Source organism: Canis lupus, chromosome 13 (genome assembly GCF_048164855.1).
Source record: "Canis lupus baileyi chromosome 13, mCanLup2.hap1, whole genome shotgun sequence".
NCBI lineage: Eukaryota > Metazoa > Chordata > Mammalia > Carnivora > Canidae > Canis > Canis lupus.
Window position 1 is genome coordinate 11,844,430 of NC_132850.1, and position 14,271 is coordinate 11,858,700.

Sequence of the window (14,271 nt, forward strand, 5' to 3'; positions counted from 1 at the left end):
CTCAGTTTTTTTCAGTAAATAAATTACTGTCCACTTCATCAAGGAATTTTTAATTATAGGAAATAATTCTAAATAAACAGTATATTGAGGTGGCAAAAGAGAACAGGCTTTTGAGTTAGACTCATTTGGTTTCAAATTCTGGTCCCACCACTTAATCAAAAGCCTGATCTTGATTGCACACGCTACTCCAGTTCTTAAAGCCTCCTTTTCCCTCTCTTTAAACTCAAGATCATGATACCTTCAAAGAATTATTGTACAGGTTTAATAAGATAATATATGTAAAGCAGTTAGCCTACTTACTGGCATATAAAAAAATGGTAGCTGTTGCTAGTATTTTCAAGTAGATATGTTTCTATAACTTAAAAGAACTTTGATTTCCAATACTTGGCCATTCTTCATTTTGAGCTGAAAATCTTTCTCGTTAACAGATGGTTCCTTCAAGTATACTGTGTTTGAAATTTCAACTGCCTATATACTGGTTTACTCTTTCACAGTGAACATATGAAACTTTTCAAGGAAAATATGAAAATATTTTAACTGGGTATTAGCATAGTACACTGTCATTTTTATTAGACTATAGTTATTCCTTGCTGATCAATTCTAGAATGACTTTCCATTTTATAATAACATTACTAATGTAAAGTTTGGCGATCTCCATGTGTTGCTAGGTAACACAACAGTGGATGAGTTAATGATGAGACTCATGGCTGCAATGGAGATCTTCACCGCCCAACAACAGGAAGATATAAAGGATGAGGTAAGATGAAAGGTTAAGTAGACCTTTAATAGGATTTTGATGAAATTATTTGTCAAATGGAGATGCTTGCCTATGTAATGATTGATAAATAAAGAAAATGAAGATGCATTTCCAGATTAACCAAGGACTTTTATGCCATTGAGTTTACCTTTCAGTCCATTCTTTTCATGACCCCAAGACCCAACAATTTGTTTAACTTTATGGACATTTATACTTTGCTAGATTTGGAGTAGTGGCAGGAGGTCAATTTGCAGGAAATGAATTCTGAAGCATATTTACAAAAGAAACGACAGTCCAGGAAATCCTGTGCACTATGTGGTTTTTCACTCACTTTCAAGATCCTCTTACTCTTTTTAAATATTGAGGTTGATTAGTGATAGACACATTTTACATTTTTGAAGTGCTGTGAGAATTAGTAAAAGGTCTCCAGAATTCTGAATTTCTCAGTGTCCTGAGTATATTCAGTTGGTATAGATGGCATGAGTGTAGAACCTCAAATAAAATAATAACAGCAATATTGATCATGACAATAGTAGTCAACACTTATTGAATATTTATAGTGTGCTAAGCGTCAAGCTAAGTACTTTACATATATTATCTCTTGTAGTATCAAAATAACCCCAAGAGGTTGTATATGAGTCACACAGAGTTCTGGCAGAAAACACGTGGCACTTTCAAACTGGGTCATTTGGAACAGTTTAATAAGAGAACTGTTTGTAAAGGTAAGGGCAAGGTTTATGGAAGTCAGCAATGGGTAGTACAGACTTTAGGGCTAAACAGAGCCATTACCACCTGTAGGCCTAAAGGCCGTGGAGGGTGGTAAATCGAGAAGACTATATCTGATAGAGGGATATAGTCAGCCCTTGGTGACCTGCTAGGGAGGAAACCAGAGAACAGATTTACTTTCCTTCCATACTCTGATCTTCTGCCAATACTACCTAGGTAACCCAACCAAAAGCTGCAAGGCAAGAGAACTTACCCAGGCAAAAAGCTAGATAGAGCTTGGATACTGAGGGGGCAAATGGGAGATAGCCTAGCACAGATTGGTACTATTATCTTCCCTTTTCAGGTGAGAAAACTGAGACTCAAAAGAGTTAAGTTAATTTACCCAAGATCACATGGCCAGTAGGACCTATGATAATCTCAAGTAATTATTAGTGCTTTATCAGGTAAAAAACTTCTGGATTTGGAGAACAGTCTAAAGAACAGTCTAAAGATAAAATATGAAACATATGTTAGCATTTGTTAATTTGAGATGCTCAATTCACAGGTATTTCTTAAATTGTCCTTTCTAATATTTTTAGTTGAAAAATGTTTTTCATAGACAAATAGGAAAAGTTTGATTGCTGAGCAATGATGAAAAGTTTCCAGCTATATTGAGTGTTTTCAATACAATACCCATTAGCTATTGCAAATGGAAAACATGTAGACAAATATAAAGTAGAATTATTGTGTTTTACCATATTTGCTTATCTCTTTCTTCTATTATTCTGTGAGTTTGTTAAGAGTCTGAGTTGTATCACATTCACATTTATAACATTTATCTCCTATCAGTGTACCTAGGACAAAGTAGGCACTCAGTAAATGTATAGTAGATGATTGAATATTTAATACTTGGAAGAATTCACATGAAAAATGTTACTTGAAAAAAGTTCTTGATTGCAGTGGTATAAAACCTGATGTGTCCACATTAACAAATATGAAAATTTGAAGTGCTATAACTAGTTTAGAGTTTAAATACACACTAAGTTTCTTTTATTGCTGGAAAAATGATGTTTGTGATTTTCCTTAATAGTCAGTGTTTCATTTACTCTAAAGAAAAGGTAATCAGGTATATGATGGAAAGATGTTTATCTGTTACTCTATAAATTGACAGTGACATTTTGAAATAATGAAGTACTGTACTTACTTAGGAATTTGTAATAATAGGTGTGTTGCCATTCAAGATTATGTTTATCCTGGAATAGAGGCATTGATTGACAATAAGTCACTAAACACATTCTTCAGCCATTTAAATCTTGAGTCTCATTAGTACTAGATTTACAGATTATGCTGTATAATAATATGAATGCACAATATTTGCATGCATATTCCCAGTTCATTCTTTCATCTTAATTTGTGTTCCTCATAATTCATTGGTAAAGAAAATTGACTTTAATTCCTTTAATACTGAGCACAAAATTTAATATGAGGGTTACAGGGAAAATCCAAGGCTCCATATAATTGAAATTTTTATTGAAATTTAACGGCAAGAGGTAAGGATTTCTCTTTGTTTTTAGAGTGTCTTCATGAAAGTTATCATTTAGTTCATAAGTAAAGTTCCTAAAAAAAGCTTTTATAGGTTCAAAGACTTGTTTTGGCCTATGCATGGATCATAATAGATTTGGTATCTGCTGAATTTGTGACAAGAAACACTGTCCCTTGTAATTGTGAATTTGCCTTTACTCTTCAAAAAAATTTCAAGTAATACTTTATCTTAAGCTTGCAATGAAAATCAAATTCATGAACAGACTTGGAGGATGGCTTCCTAGGCCTGAATTTATATAAACATTACTTTGGTTCAGTTACTTTCATCACTTAAATGATTACATCATTAGTGCCACCAGAGATGCCCATCCTATAAGAAAGTTTTTAATAAATAAAATCAAGCCCAAACATATTCATACTCTGAGTCATTCTTTAATGGCCCAGAATGGATCTTTATATCAATAATTGTTCTATTTCTAATCAGGAAGTATGTATTATATGAGCCTTTTGTTTTGGCAAAACTGCTTATCACTTTATTCACAGACATTTTCATTAATGGTATTAGTTTGGTTTTTTAAGTGTTTATTGAGGATCTATCAAATATATAGCACTGGGCTCAGTTTTAGGGACAGAGGTACTTTGCTACAATGTAGGCTTATTGGCAAATATTGGCACTACGTGATGGTAGCTTGTTTAGAATCAAAACATTTATGATCTGTTTTTGCTTACAGCCTGGTTCCAAACAATAGATACTTTCTAACATGTAAATAGATTCAGTTATTTTCATATGCCATATTTTCTTTAGTAATCCAGAAACCTCTGGTTATCAAGTTTCAGGGGCTTTATCCATTTCTTCTTAAATGATCTATTTGTGTACTGGCATATAATTGTTCATAATAGTCTTTTATGATCCTTTGTATTTCTGTGCTTTCAATTGTAACATCTCTTGCATTTCTGATTTTATTCAAGTCTTTTTTTTTTCTTGGTCAGTCTAGATAAAGGCTTTTCAATTTTGTTTATCTTTTTTTAAAAATCAGCTTAGTTTCATTGATCTTTTCAATCTTTTCAAACTTTACTTCTTATTGAAATATAATTGACATAAAATGTTGTATTAGTTTCAGGTGTACAACATTGATTCAGTAATTCTGTATATTATTCAGTGTTCACCATGATAAATGTAGTCACACTGATCTTTTCTATTGTCTTTTAGTTTCCAATCCTTTCTGCTCTGATCTTTATCATTTCTTTCCTTCTGCTAACTTTGGATTTTGTTCTTCTTTTTCTAGTTCCTTGAGATGTAAAGTTAGATCGTTTATTTGAGATCTTTATTTCTTGATGTAGGCATTTAGTAAGCCTTACAAGCTTCTCACTTACAACTGTATTGGCAGTGTCCCATAAGTGTTGTATGTTATATTTACATTTTCATTTGTCCCAAGGTATTTTTTTTACTTCTTCCTTAACCCATTGGTTATTCAAGAGCATGTTAAGTTCCACATATTTGTGAATATTCCAGTTGTCGTCTTGTAATTGATTTCTAGTTTCATACCATTTTGGTTGGAAAAGATGCTTGATATGATTTCAGTCTTCTTAAATTTATTAAGATATTTTTGTGGTGCCCTAACTATCCTGGACAGTGTTCCTTATGTGCTCTAGACAAATGTGTATTCTGTTGCTTTGGAATGAAATGTTCTGTATATGTTTGTTAAGTCCACTCTGTCCAATACATCATTTTATTCAAATGTTTCCTCATTGATTTTCTGTCTGGATGATATATCCATTGATGAAATTGGGATATTAAAGCCCCTATTATTATTGTATTGCTGTCTCTTTCTCCCTCTTAGGTCTGCTAATATTTGTTTTCTATATTTAGGTATTCCGGCGTTGGGTGTATAAATATTTTAGAAAGGATTCTTTATCAAGTGTTTTTTCTCCATAGTTAGTCCCGAATCACAGAAGATAATAATTTCTCTCATCTTGATTTCTATATTCATTTCTTAAATATTTATTGATCTTTTCCTATGGACTAGACACTATGTAAAACACCAATACCACAGCTGTGTGCAAGATAGATAGGGCCATTGGGCTTACAACACAGCAGTTCCAGTATAATCTGTGAAGTAATCAAGTAGATAAAGCCATGGGAGCACCCAGTCAGAATGAACTAGACATGTTATATAGGCAACTTGACCTAGAGCACATAGAAGGGCTCTAGTATTCTCCAATGCAAGCTATGAGGCAAGTAGAACAGGTGAGAATGAAGATAATAATAATAGCCATTCTTTAGGCTCCTGCTACATTCCAGCCATAGGTATTTCTCCGTGTGATTCCTAGTTTACCAGAATACTTAGCTATCTACCAAGGATTCCAGGCAGTTAGGTATGAACAAGCAATGTAATAAATTTTGTCAACATTTATTTCACATTTTGAAATGTAAAATAAATTGTGATGTCCCTCCAAATCGCATTTCATTCATCATATCTGTTACAATTTATTAGACTGTTCGTGTACAACAAACATTGCATTGGATGTTTTATTTAGACAAATTCACTTAACTAGGGCAGTTTACTTTGGCTTCTGAACTTTTATATCATTCACATATTATTGTTAAGTCCATATTAATTTTTCCTTGCTTAAATTAGCTATATTATTTTCTTAATTCCCCCAAATTGATCATGGCTAAAATGTGATTCATTGAAGCATAAAAGTAATGATGAAAATAATATTTAAAAAATTATAAATCAGTGATTCACTGCTACACTAATTCAACATTAATGTAAACATAATTTAGAGAACTCCAGTCCTAGAATAGAAGATGCCAGGGCAACTGACTCTGATTGTAATGATTTCATACTGGCTGTCATAAAAAAATTTTTTTTGATCGAGAAATGAAAGTTAATTGTATAGAAGCAGCAATGCATTTACCCCTAGTGCCTCTGTTTCTGAAATTTTTTATAAAAGTATGAAGCCTTGAGAGCTTCTGTTTCATTATTAAATAAAGACCAATGACCTATCTTTTTATTAAATCAATAGTTTTTTTCAGATCAAGAGAAAAATAATACCACTAAAAAAAAATCTTACCGGGATCCCTGGGTGGCGCAGCGGTTTGGCGCCTGCCTTTGGCCCAGGGCGCGATCCTGGAGACCCGGGATCGAGTCCCACGTCGGGCTCCCGGTGCATGGAGCCTGCTTCTCCCTCTGCCTGTGTCTCTGCCTCTCTCTCTCTCTCTCTGTGACTATCCTAAATAAATAAATAAAATATTAAAAAAAAAAAAAAAAAAAAAAAAAAATCTTACCATGCAAGGCAGAGAAGTGACCAAACTGCAGATGAGAAATTGTTTACAAATTGCACTCCTTGAGGGGGAGGAAAAACAAAACAAAACAAAACCACTGCTGCCAAGAAACTTGTAATTTCAGCCATAAAGTTTCCTGAGTACTTTCTCAACTTATACTGTTGAGTAGCATGCAATGGCAATAGCATGGTTTGTGGAGGAGCAATGACCACGTTGTGCATGTTATGCTGCTTTACAGTTAGATTAAACCACTAAGATGTACAAATTAAGAATCAGTTCTTGGCATATTGCTGTTTGTATGTATACAAGGTAGAAGTAGTCATCACTGTTCATTCTGTTTATCAATGAGAAATATATATGACAAGATAAGTTTTTAATGATTATTTTGCAAACTTTGAATTATACTTAAAAAGATGAAGTAGAATCAGTACTGATGACAAACTAACGGTACATCAAAGGACACCAGAAAGTGAAGGGACAACTCACAGATTGGGAGAAAATCTTTGCAAATCATATTTGATAAAGGACTTACATATCTCGAATATATAAAGAATTCTTACAACTCAATAATAAAAAGACAAATTAGCCCATTAAAAATTGGGCAAAGGATCTGAAAAGATATTTCTTTATGGGAGATATACAAATGGCCTATAAGCACATGAAATGATATTCTGCATCATCAGTGACCAAGCAAATGCATATTAAAACCACAATGAGATGATACTACCTCACACAAACTGCAGTGGCCAGAATCAAAAGATACCAAGTGTTAGTGAAAATATGGAGAAATCTGAACCCTCATAGACTGCTGGCGGGAATATAAGATGGAGCAGTTGCTTTAGGAAACAGTATAGCAGTTCCTCAAATGATTAAACATAGTTAACATATGATCCAGCAGTTTCACTGATAGTCATATATCTAAGAGAAGTGAAAAGATAGGTCCATACAAAAATCTGTGCATGTGTAGCAACTTGTTTCTAGATGTATCTCCTGAGGCAAGGGAAACAAAAGCAGAAATAAACTATTGGGATTTCATCAAAATAAAAAGCTTTTGCAGAGCAAAGGAAACAATCAACAAAACTAAAAGGCAACCTATGGAATGGGAGAAGATATTTGCAAATGACATATCCAATAAAGGATGTGTATCCAAAATATATTTAAAAACTTACCAAACTCAACACCCCAAAAATGAATAATCCAATTAAAAAGTGGGCAGAAGACATGAATAGACATTTTTCCAAAGACATACAAATGGCTAACAGACACATGAAAAGATGCTCATCATCACTGATCATCAGGAAAATACAAATCATGACTACAATGAGATATCACCTCACATCTGTCAGAATCGCTTAAATCAACAAAGAAACAACAGGTGTTGGCAAGGATGTGGAACAAAAGGAACCCTCTTGCACTGTTGGTAGGAATGCAAACTGGTACAGCCACTGTGGAAAACAGTATGGAGGTTCCTCAAAAGTTTTAAACTAGAATTACCCTATGACCCAGCAATTGCACTGTTGGCTATTTACCCAAAGAATACAAAAACAGTAATTCAAAGGGATACATACATACCTATGTTTATACAACAGAATTTTTTATAATAGCTAAGAAATGGAAGCTATCAATTGATGAATGGATTTATAAAAGAGGTGGTATGTGTGTATATATATGTGTGTATATATATATACTTTTTATTATTCAACCATAATTATAATTATTTTATTAATTTTTATTACTATTTTATTATTACTCAACCATAAAAAAGAGTGAAATCTTGCCATTTGCAACAGCATGAATGGAACTTGAGAGTATTATGCTAAGTAAATAAGTCAGTCAGAGAAAGACAAATACCTTGTGATTTTATGCATATGTGGAATTTAAGAAATGAAACAAATGAGCAAAGGGAAAAGAGAGAGAGAGAGAGAGACAAACCAAGACACAAACTCTTAACTACAGAGAACAAACTGATAATTACCACAGGGAAGATGGGCAGGGGATTGGTTTAATAGGTGATAGGAATTCAGGAGTGCACTTGTTGTGATAGGCACCAGGTATTGTATGGAATTGTTGAATCACTGTAATGTACACCTGAAATTAATATTACACTGTATGTTAACTACCTGGAATTTAAGTGAAATCTTTAAGAAAAAAATCTATGTATGATTTAAAGCAACATTACTCATAATAGCCAAGAGATGGAAACAACACAAATGTATATAAAGGAACAAATGGGTAAACACACACACACAAACCAGCTGGCATATGCGTACAATGGAATGCTATTCAGTCATAAAAAGGAATGAAGTTCTGATAGACACTGTAATCTCAGATAAATCTTGAAAACATTATGTTAAGTGAAATAAACCAATCACAAAACACACACACACACACACAATTAAGTAAGATAAATAAAAGGCATCCAAACTGGAAAGGAACTTGATCAGGGGATCCCTGGGTGGCTCAGTGGTTTAGTGCCACCTTCCGCCCAGGGCGTGATCCTGGAGTCCGGGGATAAGTCCTGCATCAGGCTCCCTGCATGGAGGCTGCTTCTTTCTGCCTGTGTCTTTGCCTCTCTCTCTCTCTCTCTCTCTCTCTCTCTCTCATAAATAAATAAATAAAATCTTAAAAAAAAGATAATATGATCTTACATGTTGAAAACCCTAAATATTCCACACAAATAAACTGTTAGAGCTGATGAACACATTTTTGCAAAGTTACAGGATATAAAAAGTAAAAATCTGTCACATTTATATACACTAGCCAGGAGGATTTAAAAAGGAAATTTAGAAAATAATTTAACTTATGATAGCATCAAGAATAACAAAATACTTAGAAATACATTTAACCAAGGAGGCCCAAGTCTTGTATGCTGAAAATTACTAAATATTGCTGAAAGAGATTAAGAAGACCCAAATAAATGGAAATACTTCCCTCTTCAAGGGATTGGAAGACTTAATAATGTTTAGATGACAACACTATCCAGTGCTATCCATAGATGCAGTGCAGTCCTTATCAAAATCCCAAAGGCATTTTTTGCAGAAAAAGAAAAACCTATTTTAAAATTCATATGGAACTACAAGGAACCCTGAATAGCCAAAACAATCTTGAAAAAGAAGAACAAAGTTAATAGATTCACACCTCATGATTTCAAAACTTACCAACAACCTATAGTATCAAAGCACTGTGTTACTAGCATGAAGATAGACATAAAGACCAATGGAATAAAAAAGAGAGCCCAGAAATATACTCTCATATGTATAGTCAGTTGGTTTTCAACAAAGGCACTAAGACCATTCATGATGAAGGAATAGTCTCGTCAAGAAGTGGTGCTGGGAAAACTGGATACTCAGATACAAGAGTGAAGTTGAACCCATATGTAGCACTGTATACAAACATTAACTCAAAATGGATCAAAGACCTAAATTTAAGACCTAAAACTATGAAACTCTTAGAATACAACACAGAGAAAAAACTTCATGACCTTGGATTTGACAATGGTTTCTTAAATATGACACCAAAAGCACAGATAACATAAGAAAAAAACAAGTAAGTTGGGAAGTTAGGCATCATAAAAATTAAAACCCTACTGGAATTGCAACAGATTTCTGTACATTGATTTTGTATCCTGCAACTTTACTGAATTTGTGTATCAGTTCTAGCATTTTTTGGTGAAATCTTTTGAGTTATCTATGTAGAGTATCATGTCATCTGCAAATAGTGAAAGTTTCACTTCTTCCTTGCTGATTTGGATGCCTTTTTTCTCTTTTTGTTGTCTAATTGCTGAGGCTAAGGACTTCCAGTACTATGTTAAATAGAAGTGATGAGAGTGGACATCCCTGTTTTGTTCCTGACTGTAAAGGAAATGCTCTCAGTTTTCCCCATATTGAGAATGATATTAGCTGTGGGTTTTTCATATACGGCCTTAATTAGGTTGATCTATGTTCCCTCTAACCCTACTTTGTTGAAGGTTTTTGTATGAATGTATGCTGTACTTTGTCAAATATTTTTTGTGCATATATTGAGAGGAACATCTGGTTCTTATCCTTTTATTAATGTGGCATATCACATTGATTGATTTCCAAATATTGAACCATCCTTGCAGCCCAGAAGTAAATCCCACTTGATTGCAGTGAATGATTCTTTTAATTTATTATTGGATTAGATTTGCTAGTATTTTATTGAGGATTTTTGCATCCATATTCATTGGAGATTGGCCTATAGTTGGCCTATAGTTCTTTTCTTTAATGGAGTCTTTGTTTGGATTTGGTGGTATCAGGATAATGTTGGCCTCATAGAATGAGTTTGGAAGTTTTCCTTCCATTTCTGTTTTTCAGTATAGTTTGAGAAGAACAGATACTAATTTTCTTTAAATGTTTGGTAGTGGTACATTAGGTTAAGCATCCAACTCTTGATTTTAGCTTGGGTAGGGAACTCTAGGTAATGAGATGAAGCCTTGGGTTGGACTCCACGCTCATTGTGGATCCTACTTGAGATTCTCTCTCCCTCTCCCTCTGCCCCTCCCTTGCATGCACACATTCTCTCTCTTAAAAAAAATAAAAATAAAAATAAAAAAAGTTTGCTAGAATTCCCCCTGTGAAGCCATCTAGCCCTGGACTTTTGTTGGGAGATTTTTGGTTACTCATTTAATTTCTTTGCTGGTTATCAGTCTGTTCAAGTTTTCTATTTCTTCCTGTTTCAGTTTTGGTAGTGTATATGTTTCTAGAAATTTATCCATATCTTCCAGGTTGTCCAATTTGTTGCCATATAAATTTTCATAATACTGTCTTATGATTGTTTATATTTTTGTGGTGTTATTTCTCCTCTCTCATGACCAACAATAGCCAAATTATGGAGAGTCCAAATGTCCATCAACTGATAAACAGATAAAGATGTGGAGGGTGTACGTACACACACACACGAATATTACTCAGCCATCAAAAAGAATGAAATCTTGCCATTGCAATGATATGGCAAGATCATTGTTTTGTGCTAAATGAAATAAGTGAAGCAGAGAAAGACAAATACCATATAATTTCACTTATATGTAGAATTTAAGAAATAAAACAGATGAACATAGGGGAAGGGAAGAAAAAATTTAAAAAGATAAAAACAGAGGGAGGCAAACCATGAGAGACTCTTAACTGGAGCAACTAGGTGGCTCAATTGGTTAAGCATCTGCCTTCAGCTTAGGTTGTGATTCTAGGATCCTGGGATCAAGCACCCTGTTGGGCTCCCTGCTCAGTGGGAGGTCTGCTTCTCCCTCTCCCTTTGCTCCTCCCCCACACTCATGTGCACTCTCACGTGCATGCACTCTAGCTCTCTCTCTTTCTCAAATAAAGTTTTTAAAAAAGAGACTCTTAAAACTGAGGATTTCTGGAAGAGAGGTCGTGGGAGGATGGGCTAAATAAGTGATGGGCATACACAAGTGATGTTATGATGAGTATATATATATATATATATATATATATATGTATATATACACACACACATATATATGCAATGGAATATTACTCAGCCATTAAAAAAGAATGAAATCTTGTCATTTGCAATGATGATTGAGGAGCTTGAGAGTATTATGCTAAGCATAGTAAGTCAGAGAAAGACAAATACCATATGATTTCACTAATGGAATTTAAGAAACAAAACAAATGAACAAAAGGGACAAAAAGAGAGGGGCAGACCAAGAAACAGACTCTTAACTATAGAGAATAAACTGATGCTTATAGGAGGGGAAGTGGGTGGGGCGATGGGTTAATAAATAGGTGATGGGGATTAAAGTGGGCACTTGTTGCTATGAGCACTGAGTGTTGTATGTAAGTGATGAATTACTAAATTCTATACTTAAAACTCATTTTATGTTAACTAGATCAAATTTAAATAAAAACTGGGAGAAAAAATATTAAAAACGTTTGTGCTTCAAATGACACTGAGAAAGTGAAAAGAAACCTACAGAATGGAAGAAAATACTTGCAAATCATATATGAAAAGGGTTTAATATCCAAAATATATAAAGAACTTCCACAATTGAACAACAAAAGCCAAATAGCACAATTCAAAAACGGGCAAAAAGCTTGAGTATACATTTCTCTGAAAATACTCAGATGGCGAACAAGCACCAAAAAAAAAAAAAAAAGATGCTCAACATCATTAGTAATTAGGGAGATGCAGATCAAAATCACAAGAAGATACCACTTCAAATCTACTAGGATGGCTATTACCAAAAAGAATGGAAATTAACACAAATTGACAAGGATGTGGAGAAAGTAGAACCCTTGTACATTGCTGATTAGAATGTAAAGTGGTGCAGACACTGTGGAAAACAGTTTGAAGATTCCTCAAAAAGTTTAACATAGAATTACCACATTACCCAGCAATCTACTTCCAGGTATAAATACTCAAAAGAAATAAAAACAGAGACTCAGACACTTGTTCTCAAATGTTCATTGTAGCATTATTCACAATAACCCAAAGGTGGAAACATTCCAATTGGCTATGGACATATGCTGATGGACACATCAGCAGATAAATAGATTAAAAATGTGTTATAGCCATACAAAGAATATTGTTCAGTCTACAATAAGGATTGAAGTATTGATACATGCTGCGACATGGACGAACTTTGAAGACCTTGAAATGAAAGATGCCAGATGCAAAAGGTCAAATTTTTATCAATCTACTTACATATCTTGAATAGATCAATTTATAAGAAATGCAAGTTGATTAGCACTTACCAGAGACGAGGTATGAGGCAGGTTGGAGAGTTACTGCTCGATGGGTATAAAAGTTTCTGTTTGAGGTGAAGTTATGGAAATAGTGTAACGGTTTGCACAACACTGAATGCCACTAAATTGCCACTAAATTGTACACTTAAATAGTAAACTGTATATTATGTATATTTTACCATAATAAAAAAAAAACAAAATACTAATGACATACGTGACTGTTCAGTACTTTCGAGCTGAGAAGTGAGAGTTTGCCATGGGTGGTAACATGAGTTCTGCATTATTGGGCTCAGTACTTGCCGGAAACTAGTGGAAACTGACATAGAGTGAAAAAGATTCCACCTTTGCTTTCATGAGCTTTAATCCTGAGCAGTTTTTTACTCTATATTAAATTCCAAGCTATTACCTCTTAGGGAAGCAAGGATGACAGCTGAAGTACCTTGAAAAAGAAAGCTAGAATGTGTTGAGTATCTATCTGCTAGTGCCAAGCAAGCACTATGTTAGATACTTCCTGCCAATAATCACTTTTTAGTTTTCATGATAGCCTTGTGGAATAGTTATTATTCCTATTTTATTGAAGAGAAAACTGAGGCATATAGTCGTTATACATAGTTTGCCCAAAGTCCCACAACTGTTTAAAAAACAGAACACATACTTACATGCTTTTCATACATCATGATCCCTTGTAAAGCTGAGTTACATTTACATTAAAGATTTGTAGGATAAATTGAAGCAATGCTCTTACAAACATTAGGTAGAATCAGAGTAGGCTGACCTGAAGAGTAGGTCAGACATTTCTAGATTCCCAAATACCATATTCACTTGAATAGAAGAAGAAAATTTGTCATAACTGTCTACTCTTGTGCATGGAATAATGCTCACTGTTAAAAAGTTATATCCACACCCTATTTATTTACATTTGTTGCTCTTAAAGTGCTTGCTGATGGATTTGTTCAGCCATGCTTGACACCTCACAGAAGTTAATAATTTGTCATATATGAAACTAATGTAAAGAGATTTATGACTCAACATTGGCATTACAATTCAACACACCTGTTCTGAGCCAGCCCTTCACATTTTTTCTTTCCTTTGCCTGAGGTAGAGACTTCTTCATGGATTACAGTAACACTTTTTGACAAGCTTAGACTGGGTGGAGCTGCCTTGTAATGACAGAACACAATTGATGATATCTCAGTAATGCATTCTTTTTTGATTTGGGCTGTCAACATTTATTACTGTAAAGGCACTCATTGTTA

At 34.0% G+C, this 14,271-nt stretch overlaps 1 protein-coding gene across 4 annotated transcripts in view; it reads left to right on the forward strand.

Annotated features, from left to right (window-relative positions):
* FAF1 (Fas associated factor 1) overlaps positions 1-14,271 on the forward strand; it is a 460,794-nt gene that overhangs the window by 370,851 nt on the left and 75,672 nt on the right. For all 4 annotated transcript variants that reach the window (XM_072772177.1, XM_072772178.1, XM_072772179.1 and 1 more), the window contains one exon: positions 669-757. In XM_072772177.1, the coding sequence (XP_072628278.1) occupies positions 669-757 (89 nt within the window). The remainder of the gene's footprint in view (positions 1-668; positions 758-14,271) is intronic.